The sequence below is a fragment of the Mytilus trossulus genome, chromosome 5 (genome assembly GCF_036588685.1).
Source record: "Mytilus trossulus isolate FHL-02 chromosome 5, PNRI_Mtr1.1.1.hap1, whole genome shotgun sequence".
In the NCBI taxonomy this organism is placed as follows: Eukaryota; Metazoa; Mollusca; class Bivalvia; order Mytilida; family Mytilidae; genus Mytilus; species Mytilus trossulus.
In genome coordinates, this window is record NC_086377.1 from 2689873 (window position 1) to 2716677 (window position 26805).

Sequence of the window (26805 nt, forward strand, 5' to 3'; positions counted from 1 at the left end):
TTACAGTTTATCTCTAACTATAATAATATTCAAGATAATAACCAAAAACAGCAAAATTTCTTCAAAATTACCAATTCAGGGGCAGCAACCCAACAACAGATTGACCGATTCATCTGAAAATTTCAGGGCAGATAGATCTTGACCTGATAAACATTTTTACCCCATGTCAGATTTGCTCTAAATGCTTTGGTTTTTGAGTTTTAAGCCAAAAACTGCATTTACCCCTATGTTCTATTTTTAGCCGTGGCGGCCATCTTGGTTGGTTGACCGGGTCACGCCACACATTTTTTAAACTAGATACCCCAATGATGATTGTGGCCAAGTTTGGTTTGATTTGGTCCAGTAGTTTCAGAGGAGAAGATTTTTGTAAAAGTTAACGACGACGGACGACGACGACGACGGACGACGGACGACGACGGACGACGACGGACGACGGACGACGGACGCCAAGTGATGAGAAAAGCTCACTTGGCCCTTCGGGCCAGGTGAGCTAAAAATGATACAAAAGGTTAATAATTAGAACCAAATATGTCAAGGTCACAACTACTTGTAAATGTATAACCTGTAAAATGAGTGGGAAAGATGATACAAAAGGTTAATAATTAGAACCAAATATGTCATGGTCACAACAACTTGACTGAAAGTTGTTGAGTCATGAATCTGCAAACGCATCACAGTTTAGCTGACTTATATAAAATCTAAAACCCATTGTAATGTTGTTCCTGAGAAAAATGCCACGAAAACTATTCATGGAACAGACAGACAGACTGACAGACAGATGGACAGAGAGACAGAGGTAAAACCGAATACCCCCACTTTTATCATAACATCACACTGAAAACAAAATAGAAAATTTGTTCCTGCTTAGTCTTATACTGTTTTCTTGTCTAAAAGATATAACTTATCATAATTTCAAAAACTTTCTGACCTTCTGCTGTTGTTTTTTTATTTTGTCGGGTTGTTGTCTCTTTGACACATTCCCCATTTCCATTCTCAATTTTATTTAACCAAAGAGCGAATATTTGTGAATGCTGTCCCAGGCTCCAACATGAAAACAGAATACAGGATCACTATTTTTCGCCTTTTCAACAATTTCGAAGGTTCAACCAAAATCCACCAAAATGAAAATTTCCCCTGATCTTTAGAAATTTGTTTCCACAAAAAATAATAAATCAAAAGCGTTTTTTACACAGGCTGTGCTGGATTTCATTATTTCCAAGAAACAACTGTCTATCAATAATTAAAGACACCTAGGTAAGTTACTTACTAGGTGGACTTTATTACCACTGTCTTTTAATACTTGTATAGCAGTTCTATGATCGACATTCTCCAGGGAAGAGCTATTGACACTGACAACTCGGTCGTTTATTCTAAAAGAGATAAAAAATATTCATTGTATTTATACAGTTATCCACATGACCTCAAAATTACACAAACTCTGTGATGTCAAGTAATGGTGGACACATAGCGATATTTAAAGGGCCATTATTCATATTATATAGATTTGAGAAATTGTATTTAATGTGGAAAAGTCCATTCATATGATCATTCACATTTAAACACCCTTTTTCATGTCCTACCAGTATTTTTTGTAAAGCCTAAGGGTCCAAATTTTACAAACTTTGTTTTCGATTTAAGATCAGATTTAATGTGTTTTAAATATCAAATAAAAAATTATGACATTAATTGTGCTAAGTGCTGACACATTTCCTCCAAACTGTGCATGTTATTCAAATAAAGAGTTAAAGAATTCTAAAAAGTAATATCTACTTACAATAATTTGCCTTCTGCTGGTCCCGCTTTTAGAACATCTGAGATAGCAATGGAGGGATCACCATTTGCAAAATGTGGATTATCTACCCCTCCACTTACTGCAATACCGAAACCAAAGCCTGGTACCTGTTAAAATAGAGCATAGGATTAGAATAAAACTCATACACTGGTACCTGTTAATATAGAGATAAGGATAGATATTAATCTGTTAAATATATATCTTTCCCTCATGTATTGGTCAAATGTATTTTCTGGTTGTAACTTATTACTTATGGTATCAGCTCTTTCACATATGTACAAGGTTTTGGATTTTCAAATATTTTGGCCTCAGAACATCAATTGTCGAACTGTACATCGGCTGCAGTAAAATTGTAATTTGATGTTATTGAGTTACCCTAGTGAATGATACTTGAGTTATTCACTTACCCTAGTGACTGATACTTTATGAGTTATTCACTTACCCTAGTGAGTGATACTTTATGAGTTATTCACTTACCCTAGTGAATGATACTTTATGAGTTATTCACTTACCCTAGTGAGTGATACTTTATTCGTTATTCACTTACCCTAGTGAGTGATACTTTACCAGTTATTCACTTAATCTAGTGAATGATACTTTATGAATTATTCACTTACCCTAGTGAATGATACTTTACGAGTTATTCACTTACCCTAGTGAGTGATACTTTATAAGTTATTCACTTACCCTAGTGAGTGATACTTTATGAGTTATTCACTTACCCTAGTGAGTGATACTTTACGAGTTATTCACTTACCCTAGTGAGTGATACTTTACGAGTTATTCACTTACCCTAGTGAATGATACTTTATGAGTTATTCACTTACCCTAGTGAGTGATACTTTATGAGTTATTCACTTACCCTAGTGACTGATACTTTATGAGTTATTCACTTACCCTAGTGAGTGATACTTTATGAGTTATTCACTTACCCTAGTGAGTGATACTTTATGAGTTATTCACTTACCCTAGTGAGTGATACTTTATGAGTTATTCACTTACCCTAGTGAGTGATACTTTATGAGTTATTCACTTACCCTAGTGAGTGATACTTTATGAGTTATTCACTTACCCTAGTGAGTGATACTTTATGAGTTATTCACTTACCCTAGTGAGTGATACTTTATGAGTTATTCACTTACCCTAGTGAGTGATACTTTATGAGTTTCCCATACAACTGTATCTCCACTCTGAAAAAATGAAAAAAATATTAGTATAAAATAAACTAACTACATGGACGGACAACAAGATTAGTTTTTCCTATTTACTCCTTACCTTCCGAAAATGTTTTCAAAACATATAATCTATGCTACTGTAAATTCAGAGAGTTTATTCAGAGAGTTTATTGGGATTTATCAATGTAAATAATGCATTCTAATATCAAATACAGATATATGTACGTAGTTGAGGCAGAGGCTAAGGTTCTCATGATACTGTCAGTCTGTCTTCTTAGAATTGCAATACTGTGAATTCATTTATTTTCGTGGGTTCCAATTTTTGTGGATTAAGGAAAACTTACGCTTTCATGGATATTTAATGTCTGCATACAAGTCTATATTAAAAATTTGTAATGCGTTGAATATTTAATTTTGTGGTTCACCTGTACCCACGAAATTCATGAAAACTGGTATCCAACGAAAAATAATGAATCCACAGTAATTCAACCCCGTTACAATGCATACCTTAAGATTATTCATTAACCCCTAATGACATTAACTTTACCTTGTAAGAAATGAAATCCATTTTAAAAATTCTCACATTTTTTCAGTCTCTATGCGAGACATCTTAAAACATGAAACCACTTCATTCATTTATCTTTTAGAAGTCAAGACTAAACAACCGTATACCCAAATACCTACTAAACAAGCTTCCAAACCTCAAACAATTATACCCTTCGCTAATAGACTTAAACTATAACAAAAGGTCATCTCGGTACATTTATATATAATATATGAACAAGTTAATTGACATTCATAATAAATATTTTCCTTACTCTCAGATTGACCGGAAAGATAATCTTACTTTTTATAAAAAAGATTTAATTTTTCAACCTTATATAAATACCTGTACAGGTAAAATATATCAAGGATAACACCAATATAAAAACTCATGTAAAAATCATCAAAATATTGACATATATGTATACATATTTGTATCACTGCCAAATTATATCCATAAATAAATATAAAAATACATTTGTGTATTTTTTAAACTGACATTATTATGTCTCCATTAAAAATTGACACTTGCACATAAACATACATTTGTAATTATCTAAATAGTTCATATTTCTCCAATCTTACAAGACCTGAGGGGATCCTGATCCTGAAATCCAGGGCCTTAAAAACACGAAATCCAGAGGTCCCGAATTTAAATAAATTGAAATCCCTGCAACCCGAACTTCGAAAAAAGAATTCCTGGATTCTGAAAGGGTCAATCCCGAAATCCCAAGCTTAAAAACACCCGATCCCAGAGTCCTGATAAAGGTCCTATCCCCCCTCATACCTACAAGTTTCACAGTATATTTCAGATTAAACATAATTATTTAAAGAGTTCAATTTCATTTTTTCCATGATCTTGTGATATTTTAAAAGTCACCACTGAGGTAAATCGTACATTTAATATGTTTTATGTTAATCTATGAGGTCATCTAGTATATCTTAAAGATGAGGTTTCATCTACCATTCCTATTTTAAGGCCTCTTTACAAAATATAATCAGACAAAACTACTTGTTATAGTGATAGATTTGTCTCCTTGTTAATCTGACAGCTAAATAAAGGAGTCAATATCAGAAATATTATGATAGCATTATACAATTCAAATTCATAAAGATGTTAGCTTCTTTAAAATAATTTGACAACTCAAAAGGGGATAATCTCAGAGCTGATAAATGTACACATCAGTGTCTTTCTATTACATGCTGATTAGCTTAACATTGGATAATATCCAACCTGTACTAATACATGTATTTATTTGACATATATCTGAATCTGTTATCATTAGCAGATAGATAGAGTGTTTTGCTTTGAGGAATACTACTTAAGTACAATGCATGTTCTATGATATGACTTTATATTATCAATACAGATATGTGTTATCATGATCCTACTTAAAGCATTGAGGATGTGCTGTGAAAATAATAAATACAAATTAAAGACCACCCCCCCCCCCCCAAAAAAAAAATCAAATCAAATTGATGTGAAGGTAAAAATTCTTGACTACCAGACAACTCAATATTGTACAGGTAATTAGTAAATACAATAGATTTTCCTTTGAAGTAATTAATTACAGTTAATTATACCTGTCTGGACACCTGAAGCAATCCGTTTCATCTTTACTTACTTGTAATTAATCAGTCTTCAATCTGAGGAATTATAAAATCAGCAATTTATCAGTCTAGCAATTTTTCAATTGAATTTTCAAAGAATTTAAATTTTCAAATAAAAATAAAAAATAAAGTCAGTACTCGTAAACACAAGAATTCAAAAAATCTTCAATCTAAAGATTTATTTTCCTCTTATAGCTGATAATTTTCACAGCTACATTACAGTACATTTTACATAAATCTTATAATTTGTGTTTAAGTCTTTAATTATCGAAATAACAATAGAAATTAATTAACACTAAATTACTACTTTATTGGATTATCTGCCCTTTAATCTGTTTATAATTTAGATTAACTCCCTTTATTCCCACAAATGTGTTTGTTTATGATTGTAATGTGTTTGTTTACAAGTATTTGTTATCTAAATATTTACATATCAAATCTCAACTTGTTTATTTAAATTAAATTATATAACTTTGGTAAATAGTACATTTTTTTCACATAATATAATCAAAATTAACACATACTCAGTTTTCTGAATTTAATTTTATTAAATCCTAAATGCTAAAAGGTTAATCCATTTTAATACAATTTTGTGTCTTTGTTGTTTTATTTACTACATATAAAAGCCTATCATTAGACTACTACTTATTTTTTACAATAATTGGAAAATAAGTAGTTAAATTTTTGTTCTAGATATTTTTCATCAACTTATATATATCATGTTTGGAAATAATCTTGACTTTCTGGACTCAACATTTATTATCTTACATTAATTAATTATTCTATCCTTTCTTGAGTGTTTTCATGCAGATAGATAACGTCCTATAAGAATGTTGCATATTTATCTAGTAAAATATCATGGCGATTAATTCAATTTCCTGCTTCACTTTAGATACTAATTAATACTTCATGATAATGTTTATGGGCGTTTCTTCTAATGAAGTCAGACACAATGTCATTATCATAAATATTAATACAACATGGAAACCTGAAGACAAAGAAAATCTGAAATAGAAATAATAAGATGTGGTATGAGTGCCAATGAGACAACTCTTCATCCTAGCTTCAATGAGTTTATAAAAGTTTTTGTCTGTACATTTTCTGACTCCTCATTATGTCTGGGTGTCAGTTCTCCAAAAGTCAATTGTTCCCACCCTGAATTTAACAGGCTCTGAACCTCAGATACAAACTTGCACAAACTCTTGAGATAATTGATATCATAATAAAAAAAAGAAGATGTGGTATGATTGCCAATGAGACAACTATCCACAAAAGACCAAAATGACACAGACATTAACAACTATAGGTCACCATAGGGCCTTCAACAATAACCTACCAATAAGTCCTGTACTAATGGATATGCAAGATTGAAGCAATTCGAACGGGTGGCTAATGGCTATGTAATACATGTTACGTGTGCCTACTGGCTATTCAGTACATGTACATGTTACGATCTAGTTATAAAACAGGTTGAGGTGGTAGAACTAGTATAACAAGGCCATTACTAGGTCATTATTATATACCTCACAGGTAAACATGTAATATCAGGGGCTAAAAAACATTCAAATTTTCACAGTTTATATACCACATTAAAATGTCAAATCAGAGTGTTTTAAGTCTAATGTTGAAGTCTTTATTTGGTAAATCAATGTTTACTAAATCTAAAGAGTGATTGGTTTTTGATTTTGTTTAGTGTCAACAATATTTTTGACAACAATAATAAATTATGTTGGATATTAAAACTTAAATAAGTTACAATGGGTAGATAACTCTCCTTAAAAAGATTTTATCTTAATTTTAAAGTAAATTACTCATAAATGTCTGTCTAAATTCATCTATCAACTAATAATACAAGGGAATATTTAAAAAAAATAATTGAGTTTAGAAAACCAAAAAAAACAGAATACATTATGCTTATCTTTACGAGAGGAGATATTTATCCCGTAAAGGACTAAAAGTTTTTATTCTTCAAGTTTAAACTGCAACCAATAATTGGTTCAAATATAAACTTTCTTACCTTAAGTTTACGAAATATATTAGTAGGGATTTTCATGGTTAAATCCTACAATATAACAGACTCCTATGGCATCATAACACACAGGTTGGTGAACGAAAAATAACTAAAGACTGAAGACATATATCTATTAATAACCGTTCACAAATAACTTGGCAAACTTCTCTGTACTGTGTCTTAGTGTAATCATCTTATATTGGGAGGATATCATTTCTATACCAAAGGAATTCTCAATGTTAATATCGGACTGGATGAAAGCTTAACACTTAAAACTGGACAATAGATGACCATAGGTCAATCAGGTTACACTGTCAACCAAACAAATGGCAATGACCAGTTAACAGATTGAAAATCAGAGGAATGCTGACACTTAGTAAAGCTTTACGAATATTTTTTCTTGTCAAATCAAGGACAGTAATAATACAAAACTTTAAAATATGCCATTCTAATAACACTGTTATCAGAAACTATGAAAAAAAAGACATTATTTTGGAATTAGGCAAAATGGAAACCAGAAGTAAAGATTGCAATTAATTCAGTGACTAAGTATGCAACAGTTTTTATTTTTTTTAAATTAGATTGTCAGATCTTAAGCATTATAATATATATTCATGCTCTGCAATGTATATTTTAATTATAAATTTAACTACTGTTTTCCCTGTCAAATCTAGTATAATTTCTGAATAACAATGTACAATTCCTAAGAAATTTTAATGTAAAAAAATCCATTTTCAACAATAATTACATTATTGCAGTTCAAATGAAATATTTCCATATTTACAAAATTTACATTTCATCATTATTTCAATAAAGATAATTTACCTGACAAGTATGTAGTTTGGATGTGACATATTTCTGACAGCGATTACAGATTTTCATCATCATATTTATCTCCCTTGGTTGCAGTTTTTTATTTCTCAGGATACAAAACACATCCAATTATCCCAACTGGTAAGTAACAAAATAAGTCCAAGGAGAAAATCTCTCTTACTGTTTACTTTTGTAATTTAAAAAAAAATGATCACCACATGTAATTATTGACACAAGCGCCAAAAGACAAAATCGTCACTTTTCTCAAGATGTCAGGTCGCATTGACAGATGAATTAAATAATGAAGTGTCCAATTGTTATTTATATTTATATGGCTACAGATTAACTAAGGCTAATGAGATTTAATTGCTATTTAATCCATGTTGTTTGTTTACAATTAGAAACCAATCAGGTGGAACAATACTAACAATTGATAGACAGCCTAAGGTCATAACCCTTTGACATTGTGGTGTTCAGTCAACCATGAATTAAGTGACCATTGCTTCAGGTCATTTGATAACCATAAGTTCCTGGTCTGTACAACACATTTTAAGAATCATGACCACAAGTTTTGTCATATTTCAATTAATCACTTTCAAACACAAATTCTTTATAAATATTTTAAAATTTTTACTAGCTGTTATTTATTTACAAAAGATTTGTTTTTTTGTGAAATGTTTTTTTTTTACTCTGGGAACAGTTCAAACTTCCATATATCTATGTTTCTGTTTCACTCAAATTCTGAAGTTATTTTTTCAAACCCTTATTTTTTTGTTAATTTATAATATAGTTGATCATTAATATTTTATTTTTTGGTGAAATGTAAATGCAAAAGCACTACAATTATTATTTAAATAATAAAGTAAAACTGCATCAATAGGCATGATAGGTATTGTTTTACCAAAATTTAGACAAAGTTTAAATTCATAAAGAAATGTGATATTTTAAATTCTTCTAAAAAAGCTAAGGTAAAATACCATATTTTAAAGGTAAAATGAACATATTTATAAATCATTCATTTTCTAACAATTCTTGATATTTGTTACAAAATACACTGAATTTTGCCTACTAGTAATTTGTTAAGAATCCAAAGTTAATAAGAATCATTTTTTCTTTTAATAATATTTTCAATAATATTTTTGCTCTAAGCTTTTTGTATGTTTAATATGTGACTCCAGAAGGGGAGTAAAAAGAATGAAACCAAACTTTTCCTTGTGGTTTTCTTCAGTAAGATAATTTTCCCGTAAAAGTAACACAAAAAAATTGCACAAACCTCACCTTTCAATGGCTTAACAAGTACACTCCAAAGCTACAGATTTTTACTTTCTAAATTTACTCCTGATTGAAAGAAAAGTTATGCGGAATGTAACAAAAATTTTACTTTTACCTTATTTAGTCCTGTTGAATTGTAGGTAGAATGTAATTTTATATTGAAGTAAATGGAGAACTGTCGAGTTATTTATGACACCCTTAACCTATATTATAATCTTTAATATCATATCATATTAATTATTTTCATAAAGTTTAAAATTTGCTGACAGTAAATTTTACTATAATTTATGGCCATTTAGAACAACAAAAAGAAAGAATAAAGTCCATGCTGACTATGACAATTCTTATTATTGTTTTACTGGTCTAGTTCAGCTGTTATATTCCACTGATCTACGATGGCTAGAAAGATGGAAGGTAGGGCAAGACGGAAAGGACGCTAGAAAAAGACTGACTTGCAATGTGTGACCATTTCTTTAATCTATGTCAAATATGTTTTAAGTTTTTTTTTATTGGAGATGGCTTATAGGTATATATGATAGTGATTGCTGTTCCATCAGGCCGCTCTTAAAAGTAAATTTATTGTTATTATTCTATTAATTCTAATACTCATTTTTTAAGGCCTCATGTATAAATTAGCATATTTGGAAAACGGTATTGTCTTGAAAATGTAGTATGCCATTTATTTTAAATTCCTAATGAATATGCATAATACCTTTTATCTTAATATATTTAAACAGTATAGTTTTATGTTTTAAAGGTAGATTTTAATTCAATTTTCACCTTTTCAAAGACAGAGAAAGGATGATACAATCTTTCCTTTAATTAAAAGTCAAAAACTTTTCAAACATGTTAAGAAATTCCATGAAACCCTATCTTCCTATTCATTATATTAATTTGAGTAAACGTCTAGACTAAGGTTTGATTGGTGCTCTGATTACAGGTAGAAAGGTGTTGAATATAACACTCACCTGGCTTCGTTAAGTTCGTTTAAAAACCTTTGATGTCATGATAAGACTCAGGTACAGGTCTTTGTTTGTTAATTATTGCAATTAAAGACCACTTTGTGTAGATAGCAATTAGATTATTAATTTTAATTACGTAATTTTGTCTGTACCTTGTCAGACAAAATTAATTTACAAGGTTTTATCATCAAGGGAGATAACTAAATGTAATTACAAGAAAATTAGTTAAATACTTACATGTATTGAAACATTTAGAATATGAATATTTTTCTCTATAAGAATTGTCCAATGACAGAATTTTATCTACATATTTCAAAAGAATTTGAATATATTTTTTTTAAATAATTATTACAACTATATGGCTTAATGCAATTTCGTGCCAAGAAAAATTTCATTTGTGAGGTTAAAATTTTATAAATCTTGATTAAACGAAAGCAAATAAATCACAAATTTTTACATACATATAACAGATACTAACAATTTTTAAGTTGTTTTGACAAATCATTTATACCACTAAATGTTTATAAACATTGGTTTGTCTAGGAAACGCTTAAATTACATCATTTATATATTAATCCAAAAAATTCTTATTTTTTTTTACCTAAGAACAATAATGAATCCACAGTATAAACATCAATACTTTGGATTCATTTATTTTCTTGGGTTCCAATTTTCATGGTTTGAATGAAGGAAACTGGCATTTTCATGGATGTCTTATTTTGTGAATTAGACAATTAAGTATGCAAACATTTCATGATAAAATTTGTAATAATTTAAGTTCCCCATACCCACGAAATCCACAAAAATTGGAATCCAACGAAAATCAATGCATCCACAATTGAAGAAAAAAATCTTACCTGGCATTATTATACTGACATGATGGTAGAATTAAGACTGGATTAAATGATGGCAGATTTATGTATGGGGATTGTAAGTGTAACAGACTAATATGACGTTTTATATTAAAGTATCAAATTTATAACTTATCTGGCAGACTCCAGCAAATTATCACTTTAAATATATATCTGGCAAACTTACTTACAAACAGTCTCAGATTACAATGAATGATCAAATCAAGGTTTAAATATACATAATATATATTATAAAAAAATCTATTCTATACTGTGGATTCATTTCTATTATTGTTTTTTTTATGAATTTCATGTGTACAGGTGAATCACATTATCAGGCCCGTAGCCAGGAATTTGCAAGGGGGGTTCGTTGGACTCACAAATTAGACTTTAACAGTCACAATTCGAACAGAACATTGACTTTAACAGTGCTTATTTGTTTTCAAGGGGGGAAGGGGGGGTTTCGTTCAAACCCCCGAACCCCCTGGCTAAGGGTATGATTATCATATACTGGTATGTTCTACAAAGTTCAAACTTTCAAAAGGTTTGTATGAAAAGACTTCTGTAAAACACGAAAATCAAATATCCTCCCTCCCGCAAATCCATTTTTTTCGTTCATATATACATGTTAAAAATTGGTACCCATAAAGGAATCCAATTTCATCCTAACACTAACTTTGATTTTAGTACTGTACTCAACGTTAAGTGCAGTGTTGACCTGAATTTCTAATCATGCTAATAAACCCCTCAAAAGAGACTTCACTAATTGCCCTTCAGATTGACTTATATCTTCACAGAAAATTATGATTATTCCCCAGAGCAGAAAATCCAATACTTTCTGATGCTGGATGAATGAGATACATGTATGAGCAACATTTTACATGTAGGTGGATACTGTACAGCCATGAACGATGAACAAATCTCACATTTTTAGTAATGGAACTCTCAACTTACTTATTTGCTCTAACCCTACTCTTACTTAAAGTAAAACAAAGTATCTTTGAAAATAAAATGGGCCCAAAACAGAATTGTAACTTACTTGAACCTGTCCGTTAAATCTGTCATACAAGAAATTGACATTTTTCTGGATCCTCAAATCGTTGAGGCTTTTAGACCATCTTAGTGGATCATTGCGTCTAAGCGCGTTAAAAGAATAGGCTTTCCTCATAGTTTGTTTGAAGATATAATTTTTTAACTGCTATAATTCGTCAAGAAAATTACACTATTCCAACATATCCTTATTAATAATTTCACTTCATCAGTTGAAAATATTTAAAATCACTATTTCAACATTTCTTCATTTTTTTTACTTCACTCCTGGTAGAGAAAATAATTGATCCTTAGAGTTAAAATCCCCACACAACTGTATTCTAATCCAAATTCATAAATGGAAATAACTTAGAATTGTATAACGTACATGTAAATTTGTCATTATATTATCTACATGTATGTAATACCTGAATACATAATACGTTCATTGACAAGAATTTGTCAACATTTTATACCTTGGTGTCACCCACTACATGTGTGTGATATACACTTCATACAAAGTATGTCTTATACAGCGCTACAGATTTATATTCTGTCGAAAGTATTTTGGATCTCAGTGTTGTTACTTTACACAAAATACGGACAATAGTGATATACACTTCATAAAAAGTACGTCTTATACAGCTACAACACACATTTATATTCTATCCAAAGTTTTTTGGATCTCAGTGTTGTCACTTTACACAAAATACGGACAATAGTGATATATACACTTCATACAAAGTACGTCTATAATCAGCGCTATAACTTATAACGCAAGATTTCTATTCTGTCCAAAGTTTTTGAATCTCAGTGTTGTTACTTTACACAAAATACGGACAATAGTGATATACACTTCATACAAAGTATGTCTATAATTAGCGCTACAACTTACAACACAGATTTATATTCTGTCGAAAAGTTTTTGGATCTCAGTTTTATCACACTTCACATAAAATATATGGACAATAATAATAATTTGATATAGCCTGGTCACAACACAGGTTAAATCTATTCCATCAGTGTAATAATCCTGACTGAAACACAATGAAAATGTACCAAATGTTACACTTTGTTTAAAAATAGAATTCTAATTTTCAGCCTATTGTTTTTATATTATATGTAATCCTCTCAAATCTGCATATTACAGGTTCAATTTCCTCATTTTTTTCTCCTTCAATAAACTTGCACACAATTGGTTTAGAACTTCTTCTTCTTAATTTGACATAAACAATATAAATCTATCACCCAGTCACCAAAATTAGCATAATATTTTCTCCGTAGGTGAGTTTGTCTTTACATGTACATGTATACCACAGTACGTTACTCTGTATTATGTGTAATTCCCACTTGTATCAGAGTTAATCCTTATTGAATACAATAGTCACTCTCAGGTTAAATTCTCAGGGGTTTAAATATGACTGGTCTTACTTCTGCTAAAGTAAATCTTATAAATCGTTGTTTTCTAGTCGGATAATGTCATAAGCCAATTACTTTAATCAATTTAAGTCTGAGAAAGGTAATATAAAATGGCGATAACAAATATGTGCTTTTATTCTTTCCAGAGACAGCAGATAAGTCTGAAATAGGTGATCACAAATTCTTGCTTTTATTCTTTCCAAAGCCAACAGAAGTCCACAAATTTCGTGCTTTCACTATTTCCAGAGACAGCGGAGAAGTCCGAAATAGGTGATCTCAAATTTCGTGCTTTCACTCCTTAAGTTTAAAATTTCATTTCTATTTTTTGTACAATGTGAAGCACTATAAAGACTGTATCAATATAGGTTCTTTACAAATTTCAAAATTTAGTTTCTTTCAATTGTTTGAATCTTTATCCTATAAATTTTTCAATAACTGTATGACACTGAAGTTTTGTATCTCACAATCTCACGAAAAAATTGTGAAAAAAAATCATTTCTATAAAAGTCTCCACTCAAGAAAATCAACGAAACAATGTCAAATTTCTCAAAATATGTCTTCACTTGTAAAATAATTTTACAACAGATCCACATCTAAATCTTAACTTTTCACATAAACTCTACAATAACTCCAGAAGACCAGCTTTCTACATGTAACTTTTAAGAATATGTAAGATTCTAGAGGGCAGCCAACACCTCATCCACGTAAAATGGGTGTGCATAAATTAAGACGGCATTCCAAATTAAGATGGCGGTCCAAATCTCATCCACGTAAAATGGGTGTGCATGAATTTAGACAGCGGTCAAAACCTCTTCCACATAAAGGGCCTTTAAGGGGATTTGTATGATCTTAGATAGCGGTCCAAATCTCAATAATGTAAAAGGGTATGTATGGATCTACACAGAGGTCCACAACTCATCCACTTTTAAGCTAGACAGCGATCTAAATCTAATCCACATAGACGGGGTGTGTATCAATCTAGACAGTCACACCATACAAGCTCTTATCTAGTAAAATGTTTGCTCCATTTAAGGCACACACGAACCAGAAAATGATGTTAATATAAAAGTATGTTGTAATCTTTGGTGTAATTGAATTATCGCCTTATTAATTTGTATACATTAAATATGTAATCACCTCATTATAAATCTCTGACTATGTTATAAATCTCTGACAATGTCATAAATCTCAGAATTTGTAATAATGAGGTCAATAATTAAATGACCCTAGCTTTCTACACTATGGATCCTGATGTAGTTTATGAGATTTTTTAGTTACCTCACCAACAGGTCTCTTTAAATTATAAGTTCAAATTTTAACTTTTGACTCAGTTTCAACAGAACAATTGATTAATTCTGTGAACATTTTTTTTAACACTTCCAAAATTATTCCATTTTTTATCCAATAGTCAATTTATTTTGCCCTTCTTAAACAAATTTGTGTTGTCAATGATATAAGAACTTAAATACTTTGTAAGTACTAAAGCATGCACAGTGTACGTAGCGAGAGAGAATAAGTTACAATCCCCAATATTACATCTTAAATGTGTCAATAGGTCTGTACTGAATGGCAAAATACTTCCACCTGAAGAAGATGATACTAATATATATCCAATAGAAAGATCTCCAATATTACATCTTAAATGTGTCAATAGGTCTGTACTGTATTCCTGTCACAAATGGCAGAATACTTCCACCTGAAGAAGATGGTACTAAATATATATCCAATAGAAAGATCTCCAAATCACAATACAAAGATATTGTTACAATCCAACACTACCGATTTTATAAAGCCTTGCACGGTTATTAGTCCAAAATTCACAATGGAATTATCAAAATTTCTGATTTTTTTTTATAGATTTTGTTCTGCTCAAGCTGGAATAGAGCTGTTACCCGACTGATTTTTCAAAGTTAGACGTTTCTTACAAAGTATTGTCACACATTTACTAAAACATTGAACTTTCTGTATTGATTAAGCTGGTATAGAGCCGTTACCCGACTGATTTTTCAAAGTTAGACGTTTCTTACAAAGTATTGTCACACATTTACTAAAACATTGAACTTTCTGTATTGATTAAGCTGGTATAGAGCCGTTACCCGACTGATTTTTCAAAGTTAGACATTTCTTACAAAGTATTGTCACACATTTACTAAAACATTGAACTTTCTGTATTGATTAAGCTGGTATAGAGCCGTTACCCGACTGATTTTTCAAAGTTAGACGTTTCTTACAAAGTATTGTCACACATTTACTAAAACATTGAACTTTCTGTATTGATTAAGCTGGTATAGAGCCGTTACCCGACTGATTTTTCAAAGTTAGACGTTTCTTACAAAGTATTGTCACACATTTACTAAAACATTGAACTTTCTGTATTGATTAAGCTGGTATAAAGCCGTTACCCGACTGATTTTTCAAAGTTAGACGTTTCTTACAAAGTATTGTCACTACAAAGTATTGTCACTACAAAGTATTGTCACTACAAAGTATTGTAACACATTTACTAAAACATTGAACCTTCTCTGATTATTTACCAATTAAACTCCAACTGTCAACGATCAGTGACATTCTTATGATATTAACATGTAATAAAGTTGAAATAAACGCCACATAAACTCTGATTATAACCATATCATACACATATATTGTTAGATCAATCGGAGGAATCAAAATTCCTTTAGGCTCTTATAAATTTTATGTAGATTTAATGTAAACTGACATTGGAAACTTTCATTTTCAATACTTTACAAAGTACATATGAAAATGAATACCTTTGAACACCTTCAATGTGCAAATCAGATCAAAAGTTTCTGATTTGACTTCTTCATGTCCAAAAAATACCCTTCTTTAGTTATTGTTCTCTAACAAACAAAAGATCCAGAAGTTCTTGACCATATATAAATGTATATTTATAATGATGAAATTCCAATCCAGTTGTCATCAAAATTTAGTGTCATGAGTTTGAAAATGCAACTATTATAAATCATTTCAGTAGTAAGTCAGTTGCAAAATATTTCCGATCACTTCTGTAGAATATTCCTTCAGTTCAATATTTTTGTTATTTTATTATTTTCCACATTTTTTGTGTATAATTGGTGGTCTAGTTGACTGTAGTAAACAACACGCTGGAATGTCACTGTTAAATATTACAACCCTCAAGCAAAACTTTTTCTGGTCCAGTATAATTATTTCTATCTAGTTATAAAATCATTCATTAGAAGTTTGTTTATGTTAGGAATCATGGTTGTTTTTTTAATGAAATGATTGGGATGTTGAGGAATGTTAATATTTATTCCTGTCATATTTAATAGTTATATAAACAAATTGACTGTTGGTACTAATTGACATTGAGAAGAAATGGACAGTTTTACAATGGCCCTTGTCACATCTTAAATCTTGATATCTAAATTTCAAACACTCACTCTTACTCTAAGATGAAGAACAGCAATACAATGCTTTTGCTTTTTCCATGGATTTTGTGTAATGGTTGAAGAAAAAAGTTACTTTAAGACTTTATTCAAATAAGTGGTTACATCAGAGGTCAGATCATTTACTCCATCAACGTAACTTAAAATTGTATTTTGGCCAGTTTCAAATTCTTCACTTTTCACTGGTCCATGAAAATTCCTATCACATAAACATATATATTGTTTTCTTATAACGGAAAATGTAACAATATAAATTAAGCAGCAATAAGCCACTGGGCTTTCTAGATAAAACTCTTTTTTTTTTTACAAATTCATGATTTGCATCTGTAGTGAAGTGCATGTTAAGGGATGACAATTTAGTAAGTCAGTCAAGGTTTAACTCATATTCTGTGTTATTCAAAACCTTATTATACATAACATGATACATGTAAATTCATAAAACTTAAATCTTTCAAAGATTGCAATTTAAATCTCAAGGTATGTGTCAAATTCGTGCAACTCACAACAATCAAGTTGCATATTTAAAATCATTAAATAATAAGACATGAATACAAAATTAACTCGTTTTTAATTCTCGGATATAATTGAAAGGTATAAATCTACTATCATTAATGTAAACAACATTACAGGGGGTAATAACAACAGGTAGATATACAGGTGAGACACTCAGGTGAGACACACACCTGTACCATTACAGGGGGTAATAACAACAGGTAGATATACAGGTGAGACACTCAGGTGGGACACACACCTGTACCATTACAGGGGGTAATAACAACAGGTAGATATACAGGTGAGACACTCAGGTGAGACACACACCTGTACAATTACAGGGGGTAATAACAACCGGTAGATATACAGGTGAGACACTCAGGTGACACACACAACTGTACCATTACAGGGGGTAATAACAACAGGTAGATAATACAGGTGAGACACACACCTGTACCATTACAGGGGGTAATAATAACAGGTAGATATACAGGTGAGACACTCAGGTGAGACACACACCTGTACCATTACAGGGGGTAATAACAACAGGTAGATATACAGGTGAGACACACACCTGTACCATTACAGGGGTAATAACAACAGGTAGATATACAGGTGAGACACTCAGGGGAGACACACACCTGTACCATTACAGGGGGTAATAACAACAGGTAGATATACAGGTGAGACACTCAGGTGAGACACACAACTGTACCATTACAGGGGGTAATAACAACAGGTAAATATACAGGGTAGACACACAGGTGAGACACACACCTGTACCATTACAGGGAGTAATAACAACAGGTAGATATACAGGTTAGACACTCAGGTGAGACACACACCTGTACCATTACAGGGGGTAATAACAACAGGTAGATATACAGGTGAGACACTCAGGTGAGACACACACCTGTACCATTACAGGGGGTAATAACAACAGGTAGATATACAGGTTAGACACTCAGGTGAGACGCACACCTGTACCATTACAGGGGGTAATAACAACAGGTAGATATACAGGTGAGACACTCAGGTGAGACACACACCTGTACCATTACAGGGGGTAATAACAACAGGTAGATATACAGGTGAGACACTCAGGTGAGACACACACCTGTACCATTACAGGGGGTAATAACAACAGGTAGATACACAGGTTAGACACACACCTGTACCATTACAGGGGGTAATAACAATAGGTAGACACACAAGTGAGACACACAGGTGAGACACACAGGTAGACACACAGGTGAGACACACAGGTGAGACACACAGGTACCATGACATGTAACATGTATATTTATCTTGGGAATTATTTGGTGGAATGTCATTAGTTTAAACATATTTATTCATTTAAGGTGGATTGGGAAACAAGTTTTGTATAAGCAACTTATACTTAAATCCCTTTCCTCTTTGGAGTGCAAGTGCTGCCTTGTAGCGGCATTAGCCTGCTCTTTTTTTAATTCTACAAGGATGCCTTTAACATGCAAGAGATATTGCTCTCTCTCTTAACATGAGTCAGTCATTTATCGTTTGCTTCTGAAGAAATATCATTGTTTCCTGAAGACCATACTCACAAATAGTGTTAAGGGAGAGTTGAAAATTCAGTCCCGGAACGGGAATGGAACCCAGAACGTTTGTGTTAGAAGTGTGATGCACTTACCACTACACCAAGGCTCTCTGGTATGTCATTAGTCTAACCAGCTGGCCAAACTAAGAAATTCTTCATAATGGCAATAACACCAAAGGTAGAGGTTGGTATGGCCTCTTATATGGCTCATACCACTGATACACTAAGACTCCAGCCTTCACAATAAGCTTTTGAGTCTACAAGCCAAAACTCAGCTTTTTGCCTGAAAACTATACAAAGAAGGTGAGTTAACACACAGATTGATCTTGTGTATGATTTGGCACCTCTTTAAGAGTCCAATGGTTAATAAGCCTTACTAAGGTGGCACTAAATAGATACAATTGAGAAAGGAAATGGGGAATGTGTCAAAGCGACAACAACGTGCCTATAGAGCTGACAACAGCCAAAAGGCCACTGAATTGAAGCGAGAAATCATGCAACCGGAGGTGTCCTCCAGCTGACCTCGTAAAGAATATGTATTCTAGATTTGTTTGGGGTTAGCAGGAAAGGCGTAAACAGATAGTTTGCATATGAGGAAGAAAATCATTGAAGTTTTATCTTAAATGAAATCAAGACTATGAAACGAAAACATCACATGCAACAAAGATATATTTCTTACAGGAAACAGTTTACATCGTAGATAATAGTTACTTAAACCTTGTCAGATTTTGCCAGCAAACAGCTATGAAACCAAATGGAAGACCTGCAGTCAAGCAAAATCTATTCTATTAAATGAGAAGACCTACTTGTGTGTGTTGCTTCTTTTCCTTAAACAATAAATTAAACAGCATGTCTTTGAGTCCTAAAGGTACCATGCATAGTTGAATTGGTCATCATCGCTTTAGATTATTCAGTTTGGTTTTTTTTTTTAGGAATATGTAAACAAAAGTGTCCAAATATTGTTTCCGTCATCGAATAGACTTTTAAGACTAATAAGACAAAACTTCCAATTAGAACTTCAAAATTACACATCATTTTCATAGTTACTTTTTCTGTATATATACTTGTCTTGTCTCCGTATGAGCCTCCTTTAATTAGGAGCACCACCATGAGTTATGGAGTATAAACATGATAAAGGAGGACATTTAAAGCCTGTATCGGTACAGATTATTGTGAGCATTTGCCTACCCAATTCCCCAGCCAGGTCGTGACACAGTCTCATTACAAGAAAGTTAACCTTACCCAGACATAATAAAATGCCAACAAATAAAACGTACTATTTATGAATGAGATGAAGTGAAGAATCAGATCTACTCTTACGTTGATTAAACTATGAACATACATATGTAATTTGTTGATATTTAAACTAATATCTAAAATTACACATAGTTATCACAGGTACTTTCTGCTTTTTCTGTATACAGGAGCAAGTTAAGAAACAGATCTACTTTTTCACATTGTTAAGTTGATTTTCTAGGCACTATTAACTATGAACATTCATATGTACCTTGTTGATATTTAAACAAATACAACTAAGTTATCTCAGGTATTTACAGATGATCTGGGTGTTTAGAGAGTTTTACTGTGATTGAGATCTAGATCAAGGTTTAACTTACAATGTAATCTTGATTGCTCAATAAAAACAAACACTTACATAACTATGATCTCCTTAAAAATGTCACATAGGTAGTACAATATTTAAATCTGACATGTTTCAAGTGGCATATGATACCAGATTAGAAATTTTCTAAATTTTTTAGAACTTTTTTACTGTTATGTTATTAGAGGCTCATTAAGGTAAACGAAAAATGTAAATGAACATTTTAAAGCACTTATTGTGACAATTATTTATATTCTAATTAAATCTTTTTTGAGTGTTTAAGTCAACTCTTGAAAGCGGCATTTAATTCTATACCCATCTATGACCTTTTTTTACAATATTTTTAAATACAAGAGGCTCACAGTCAGCAGGGGCAGATCCAGCTATTTAAAAAGGGGGAGGGGAGTTTCAAACCCAGGTTAAAGGGGGGTTCCAACCATAGGTCCCATTCAAATGCATTTATTGTCCAAAAAAGGGGGAGTTCAAACCCCCCCCCCCCTTGAATCTGCCACTGGTCAGACTGAGAACAAACTGAATCAGTAACAATGTATAAACATTTGAAAAGCTATGCTAACGGTTCATGACAAATGCACAGACACAGTTTGGTAGCCGATCACCTGCTTGCCCACTGTACTTCCCACGGAAATCCAGTTAAAAATCAGTTCTTTAAAATTCTACCAATATTTAGCAAAAGTAAGGTAAACATTTACAAATGAATAAAATGTTAATAAATAGTTTGAATACCATGAAAAAATCTGTTTACTGATTTAAATTTGGTTTAAAATCTGACAAAAATAATATTTACCTTTGTTAGGTGATGTACAGAAGTCCAATCAATCATACAGTACTCCAGAAATAACATGAATAAATAAAATATTGTCTTGTCAATTTTTATCAGTGGCATCAAGTCATTGAACCTTGATATAATTAAATCACACCAAAACAATGTTGTACACAGATTGTGGCATATTTGAACCTCAATTTTTTTTTGGTTTTTTTTAAATTATCCTTTTCTACAATGATTGTTGCATATGATTTCAGATCATTGGTAAAATGTAACTTATCCTTTTCCTACAAAGATTGTGGCATATAAATTGATCGTTGGTCAAATGTAATTTATCCTTTTTCTATAAAGATTGTGGCACATAAATTGATCCTTCTTCATTCCAGAATAAAATACTATGTAAAGAATGTGGCATCATCAATACTATTTATAAAACACAAACCAGAGCTATCTATTTCTCAAACTTATCTGAACATAAGATAGGATCAAGGGGGTTTTACCAGGCTCAACATTCCACACAAGTTTGTTTTCCATTTCTGTTGGTTATTTTGTGATCGTTACAACATAGAATAAGTAACATTTCAGGTTTGAGAATCACAGAAGAAACTTGAAATACCATTTTTTGTGCACAAGTGGGGAAAGGGATGTTTTAAACAACACTTTCAGCACCCATGGAGTAAAGGAAGTTTAGTGCTTCTTTTAGCCTCTGTGGGGAGAGAACTTTAACACCACTTTCAGCCTCTGTGGGGAGTGAACTTTAACACCACTTTCAGTCTCTGTGGGGAGGGAACTTTAACACCACTTTCAGCCTCTATGGGGAGGGAACTTTAACACCACTTTCAGCCTCTGTGGGGTTAGGAACTTTAACACCACTTTCAGCCTCTGTGGGGTTAGGAACTTTAACACCACTTTCAGCCTCTATGGGGAGGGAACTTTAACACCACTTTCAGCCTCAGTGGGGAGTGAACTTTAACACCACTTTCAGCCTCTATGGGGAGGGAACTTTAACACCACTTTCAGCCTCTGTGGGGAGGGAACTTTAACACCACTTTCAGGCTCTATGGGGAGGGAACTTTAACACCACTTTCAACCTCTATGGGGAGGGAACTTTAACACCACTTTCAGCCTCTATGGGGAGGGAACTTTAACACCACTTTCAGCCTCTGTGGGGAGGGAACTTTAACACCACTTTCAGGCTCTATGGGGAGGGAACTTTAACACCACTTTCAACCTCTATGGGGAGGGAACTTTAACACCACTTTCAGCCTCTATGGGGAGGGAACTTTAACACCACTTTCAGCCTCTGTGGGGAGGGAACTTTAACACCACTTTCAGCCTCTATGGGGAGGGAACTTTAACACCACTTTCAGCCTCTGTGGGGAAGGAACTTTAACACCACTTTCAGGCTCTATGGGGAGGGAACTTTAACACCACTTTCAGCCTCTATGGGGAGGGAACTTTAACACCACTTTCAGCCTCTATGGGGTAAAGTTTGTTTATTGCCACTTTCAGCCCAAGTGGGACAAAGGAGGTTAACACCAAGTTATCATCAGTGTGATAAATGAAGCAGCAGTATTAGAAGCGATTGTCTTACCTTCTGTAGGGAAACTAGCATACAAGTGTTTGTCCTGTGCACAGGATATTATTTTCAGTATCAAACATCTCACTTAATTTAAACGTACATCAAGTAAATTTTTAGGGTGCAGTGACATAAATTAACATGATACATGCATTTGATTGTGATTCAACAGGATTATTTAACTTTAAAAGCTGACAGAAATATGTAAAATTATAGCAATCATCAAATAAAACCTGTAGACTACACTCTCTCCCTAATTATGAATTCAATATACATACTTCCATTGGGAGTTTACCTATTTATATTGAAACCTCAGATGACAATAACATAGATCACATTGAAATTTAATCTAACATTCCAATGTTACTTCAGGATTAACATATCATTACCATAAAAACCTCTGTTTACATCAAATAAGATTAGCAAGTCATTTAAATAAATTTGCATAATTTATATTAAATAGTGCTCATCTTACAATCTGGTGGTACTTTTAGTCTGCATTCTGATTTAAAGATTTTGTTTACAAAAATAAGAAATAAGTCCCCCCTTTTTGATAGTCATTTAGATTGATTGGTGTTTAACACCACTTTCAACACTAAATTGTGATATTCAGTGGCATTGTTTTCATTGGTGGAGGAAGCTAGAGTTCCTGGATAGAACCAACAACCTTCTGTAGAAAAATTCATTTTTAATAAACCCTTGCTGATCCAATGGCCACTTTCGTGTCATACTGTACTAAGATTTAACTTAGAGAATGACCATATTTTTTCACAGCGAACAATCATCAAATTATTTCTTCTTTTTCATGTAAGATTATTTCAATTTCAAAAAATCTCAATCACAAAATTTTGCTTTTTCTTGTCCTTAACTGATTGAAATATTAAATTCTTCAGATTTCTTGAATAAAACAATATTTTTTACATTAGTCATTATAAATCAAGTGTAAAGTTCAATCTCTACATACCCACTTGTTAAAGATCCTTTAAATAAGTCACAAATAATACAAAAATCAAGTTGAAAATTTCAAAAATGCTGGCATTTAAATAATCCACACACAAACAGGACATGTAATCCTTATTTAGAGACAGTTTATAACAATATGACAGTGATGGATTTCACCTCTATAAATATGTCAAACTAAACACTCTATAGAGTTGTCTCCCTTGGTCATAACAATGAAAACCAGTAATATAACACAATATAACACAATATGATGGGAGATTTTATAACTTTGTACAACACAGATGTGAATATATTAGAGAAATATCGTAAAATTGTCATTACCTGGAAATATCATAAAAATAACATTATCCAGTAAATAATAATAACCAAATCACCAAAATTATAAAATCATTGGGACATTGTCTGGACAATTCTGCATTGAAAATTAAAGTTTTTGTTTTACTTATTCAAATCTCAGTTACAATGAAGATATACTTGGTAGTGAAGCATTTAAGCATTAACCAGAACCATACCTTCATAAGATACCTTTTTTAACACCCCAATCAATATATGTCTATGTGTATAAGACAATATTACTTCCATGATAAAACACAACGCCCCTCTCACATTTCCTTGTCCAGTGAACCTAAAAATCTGGGTAAAACCATTATTTGAGATGAAAAGTTTAAAAACTTTACATCATAATGAACAACTGTATTAAGTTTCAAGTTATTGTGAGTAACATTTTAGTGTAGCATAGAGATAAATTCAGTAAAAAAATTCCCATTGACTTAAATGATAAAGCTTCATTTTAAACTTGAGAGATCAGAAGCTGTCAGATATTATTTTATTAAAGTGCAAATGTAGCCCTTTCTTCTGCAACATTATAAAAACATAATGTCATGCAGTATTTTTCCGCATTTGGTATCTTCATTTGCTCTTTTATAACTTTTGACGCTGATTAAATGCATGTATAAAGGTGCAAAATTTGGAAACTATTGTATAGTGGGTAATTTTTTGCTATTGTGAAATTTTTGCATTTTGTTATATTTTCGAGTATTCAAAACTTTTATCAATACCTTTGAATGTTCACCTTTAAATTGGCGGAATTTATTTTGGAGATTTTGTTCTTTCCACGAAGATATGCGAAAATAACCTGCTATATGTTAATTGGTCTACATAGATATAAAATTTAGTTTATCTTGGTAATAATTAATTAATAAATATATTCAGGAAAAGTGGTAGTATTAGGAACAAGACATTTATATATGGACATTTTATCTGCTGATTAGAAAGAAAATCATAATTAACAATTAAAAGTCCTGGTTAATTATATTTCTAGTTATAGATCACAAATTAGAGGTCAAACAGAGGTCAAATGATCACACATAAAAAGGTTAAGTATTGTCAATAAAACTGCTGAGTTATCAATTATTAGATGATCAATCAAACCTTGTTATTATTCATCCTTTGTAAAACAACAAAACTTCTTCATCATATATATCTACAGGAGAAAGTAGATTTCAGGTGACATTCAAAAATAAATCAAAGAATCGTCACTTCTGCGATCCAGCCAATTTTCAGCTGGTTAAAAAATTTCTGACCACTTTTTCCAATTTTTTTCATTGCTGATTAAATTCAGATGATAATTGCAAAATTTGATTTCCACCAAAAAATCAATACTTTTTTATTGTAAAATATAAGGGCCAACAATAAAAGATGCCTCAACAAAATGTTTATGTTGTACATACTAGTACTCTGTAAATAATACACTTTACTGTCAGGGGTTTAATTACCTTTATGCTCAAACACTAATATACTGAGTAAAAAACATTATTCAACATTGGAGAATATACATTGTGAAGTTGCTCTCTGTTCCAAAAGTTAATCATGGAATATGAGTCCAAAGTTCTGATATTATTCAATCAAAATTATCTTTCCATTATAATCATAGTTTTGAAGTAACATATTTATGACGCCCTTTATACCAAATCTTCCACCTGTATTCTGTGGATATATATATACACATGCAACACATATTAACCAAACCTTTACATATATATACACATCATTATACAGAAGTGGTAGAGATGTTTGAAATATTCTATAACAAAGGGAGAGATGAAAGGTACAGAGAGAAAAAAAAATGTTCTTTCAAAATTACAATGTGTATGTATACATCATATATATGTACAGTCTGTGTGTGCCAAACTGTTTTAGGGTTTGTCTGACCGAAAAAGAGATCAGTGATTGTCTCAAATACAAGTCTTGACCACTAGCAAATGTTTTTACAATAACTTGTCCTTAAATGCTGCATATTGATATATCTTAACTTGCCATTTTTTCTCACAATGAACTAAAACCAAAAATACAGTTGTATGAAAAATATTAAAGACATATTTAGGAGATATTTATTCCAATCAATGATTTTTTTATTTCTTTTTCAGAAAAGTTAATTTTAAAGCAAGTCAAAATTCACATTTTGAGATGGTGAACAGGTTCATTATCTAGGACAATCTATACCATTATTGTAGGGGTCATTATCTAGGACAATCTCTACCACAACTGATTTACAAACATCACATCAAGTTAATAAATACCATATAGACAGGTCAACATGCGAAACTCACCTTATTTTTCTTGACTGACGAGCTACGTTTTAATCCCTTCATTTTAAAAGAAAACATAATCCACTGTTTAATGCAATGTCCAAAATAACCAAAAAATAGTTATATATTCTACTCAATTCCAAAACAAGGTTCATCAAAAGACAAGTTATTTGCCTCTAAACAACAGATAATGCATTCAATTATAAAGTTTGGTAATTTTATCCATTTTTCACTTCTTTTCCTAAACCATTAATTCACCAACACACAACTATGTAGAAGATTTGATCTGTAACGTCTTGATCCATATATATATCCAAAAG

General features: G+C 31.8%; 1 protein-coding gene across 3 annotated transcripts in view; it reads right to left on the bottom strand.

Moving 5' to 3' along the window:
* The window catches only part of LOC134718451 (tight junction protein ZO-1-like), a 103744-nt gene that overhangs the window by 54903 nt on the left and 22036 nt on the right, over nt 1-26805 (bottom strand). For all 3 annotated transcript variants that reach the window (XM_063580970.1, XM_063580969.1, XM_063580968.1), the window contains exons 4-7: nt 26507-26542; nt 2935-2982; nt 1775-1899; nt 1268-1370 (exon numbers count right to left, since the gene is read on the bottom strand). In XM_063580970.1, coding sequence (XP_063437040.1) covers nt 1268-1370; nt 1775-1899; nt 2935-2982; nt 26507-26542 — 312 coding nt within the window. The remainder of the gene's footprint in view (nt 1-1267; nt 1371-1774; nt 1900-2934; nt 2983-26506; nt 26543-26805) is intronic.